The sequence below is a fragment of the Corapipo altera genome, unplaced genomic scaffold (genome assembly GCF_003945725.1).
Source record: "Corapipo altera isolate COAL_440 unplaced genomic scaffold, ASM394572v1 23b, whole genome shotgun sequence".
Classification (NCBI taxonomy): Eukaryota; Metazoa; Chordata; class Aves; order Passeriformes; family Pipridae; genus Corapipo; species Corapipo altera.
This window is the reverse complement of record NW_020884885.1, coordinates 3,876,207-3,879,039: the sequence shown is the minus strand read 5'-3', so window position 1 is coordinate 3,879,039 and position 2,833 is coordinate 3,876,207. Positions and strand designations below refer to the sequence as shown.

The 2,833-nt window shown below is 58.6% G+C and overlaps 1 protein-coding gene across 1 annotated transcript in view; it reads left to right on the top strand.

The window, feature by feature from the left end:
• The first annotated feature begins 2,022 nt into the window (after positions 1-2,022).
• ZFP36L1 (ZFP36 ring finger protein like 1) overlaps positions 2,023-2,833 on the top strand; it is a 4,202-nt gene continuing 3,391 nt past the window's right edge. The window contains 1 exon segment of the mRNA XM_027642367.1: positions 2,023-2,462. Coding sequence (XP_027498168.1) covers positions 2,406-2,462 — 57 coding nt within the window. The 5' untranslated portion in view covers positions 2,023-2,405.

Genomic DNA, 2,833 nt, shown 5'->3' with positions numbered 1-2,833 from the left:
TTCATTTGCATTTACCAAAAGTTCTGGCACGGCTCTGGCGGGTGGTGCAAGGCTCTGATTTTTTCATTCCTCTGCTTGGTGTGAATTCATGCCCACACAAATTCCCACTCTGGCCCGGAGGGCTCTGACTTTTAGCCACGAGGTGGGGTGAGCAGCTAAATTTCTCAACGAGCATGTGCGCAGGCAATGCAAGGCAGACCACCGTGCAGTCAGGATTTGCCAAGCTAAATCACTGGAAAAAAATTCCTTCTCAGCTTCAGCTTTTGCTGCTTGATCCGTGGAAATGTGCAACCTTAAACCCCAAGTTTCCAAAACAAATGCATAAGGTACAAGTGAATAACACAAAAGCAGCAGGGGTGGACAGCTGTGCTGGTAGAGGAGCTGCCAGCCCTGGGCTCTTGGTTCTCTTCCACTTAGTTCAGTCTTGCACCCTGGTGGGCCGACAGGGAGGAACCAGGCAAAAAACAGGCTGGGAGCGACTCGGTAGTGAAATAGTTGTCTCGGCTGGCTTTCTCGGTAACTCTTGGAAAGTCCCCGAAATGACGTTTCTAACCTAACAATTAAAATGGGTTTAATTATAGAGAAGCTCAGAGCCCTGGGAACAAGCACCATCTACAGAACGAGTAAACAACTGCAGAAAATAATAGGCTGTTCACTCCCCTACTCCTCACTTCTGGCCAAGGCAAGGGGAAAAAAAGAAACTATAAAGAGAAGGAAATTCGAGGAACCCGATTGCTCTCCCTAAGTAAATAATAATAATAATAGAAATCTGGAATAGCCTGAGCCTGTGGGGGTTTCAGTTGGTTATTTTGGCCGTTCTTGAAGACCAAAGGAGGGGAAAAAGATCAGCTGCCAGTGCAAAGTCCAGATCCCGCGACTCCAAAGCAAACAGAGGAGGAAGTGGATCATTCGTTTGAAGTTTTCAGTGCAATGGCTGCTCGGGTCAGCGCTCTGCAGCCGAACTCAGGGGTTTCTGTTCTCCCAGCCAAGCCGAATCGCAGGGCTGGAGGAAGAGCCTGCAGCGCCAGGCTGGGCCCCCCTCTCCCGCCTGCGTGGGGCAGAGGGCCCAGATGCCATTGCTCGGCCTTAGGGGAAACACCCACTGAAGTTATAGTTGGGAAGAGCGTCGCCTCAGCTGGGACTAAAGGGGATAAACGGGCAGAGACTGGGAGCTGAGGCACTCTGGTACTGATAAGCCTTGAGCAGTTCAGCTCATTTTTATTTTTACACAAACTGCCACCATCTTCCCCCTCCCTCCCCTCGTATCGAGATCAGAATGAATCATTGAATCATACTTTGTCTACTAAAACCTGGAACAGATTACTTGCTTAGAGCCTTTCTTTTCTTTTTCAGTTTTACAGTGTTGATTTCTGGGGACTGGAAGAGGACTCTTCGGGGAGAAAAGGCAAGATTTATCACACACCCTATTAAAGGGCGTATTTTCACAATTTAAATTAATGTGGATGTAAGCTATTTCCCCTTGTAGAACTTGCCAGGTTTCATTAAAAACTGGAAAAAAGAAGTAAGGCTATGGGGGGCGGGGAGCGGGGGCGGTCAACACAAAGCCCGGCAGCGCGCACAAAATCCGGGCAAGCGGCCGCACCGAACACAGATCCGAACAGTTTAAATCCAAGCAGACAGAACCCCATTGGATTTTCGCGGGAAAAAACGTCCGGCGAGCGCGGAGCCGCCGAAGCGGGGCCCGGCCCGGCCGTTGGGCGCGGGACGGGACGGGACGGGACGGGACGGGACGGAACAGCCGCGCGCGCTACCCCCACCGCGCGGAGGGCGGAAGGGAGCGCGCCCACCCCCAGCCGCGCCCCGCGCTACACACGCGCGCGCACGCGGATACGCACGCGCACAACGTGGAGACGCGCGGACGGGGGCGCGCGCAAATACGCGCGCACACTCGCGGTCACCGCACAGGCACGCGGACGCGCGCGCGCACAGGCGCGCGGAGTCAGTCGGTGCGGCCACACAACCGCCCCCTCCGGAGCAGCGCGGGGCGGGGCGCGGCCCGGCCGGCACAGCCACCCCCCCGCAGCCGCTTTGCGTTCTTCACCCCCCCCCGTCCCTCCTCCCTCCTTCCTCCCGAAAGTTTTTCTGGGCCTGCCCGTCCGGGTGATTCAGTCGCGGTGTCAATCACCCTGTCCTCCTCCACCTCCTCCCCTTCCTCCCACCGCCGGCTCCTCCTCCTGGGGTAAGTCCGAAACTTTATAAGTTGAGCCTTCCTCGACCCGCTGGAAGCGAGAAGCGAGCGCGGCGGCTGGGTGGGCTGGTGGCGGCATCAGTAGCAGCGGGGGGAGGCTGCGAGCCGGGGCGCTGGAGGCTGTGCCTTACCTACGCCGTGACTCCTCGTGTCCGAGTGCCGCTGTCCCACTCGCTTCCCCCCTCGCTTGCCGAAGATGTCCACAGCCCTGGTGTCGCCCACCATCTTCGACTTGAGCGAAGTTTTATGCAAGGTAAGGGGGCCGGTGGGGGCTGCGCCACCAACTCCGGGACTATCCAGCTTCTTTGGGGTTCGTGTTGTTTTGGTTTTTTTTTTCCCCCGTTTTCTGGTCGTGAGCAAGTTCGCCGCTGGGACCGGAGGGCGCAGGGCGGGGACCGAGCACGGGCATCGGGGCGCGGGGGTTTCCCGCCCATGCTTCCCGCCTCTGCCGCTCCGGAATGGGGAAACCGCCCCGCACTCCTGGCGGGCTCGGCCGCGGCGCCGAGCGGGGGGGCCGTATCCTTCCCGTGCCCCTGGGGCCGCCGCGCTTCAACACGCCCGGGCGCGGCGCGGCGGGCGGCGGCGCTGCCGCGGGGCCGGGCGGGTTCCGTCCCCGCGGGGTTC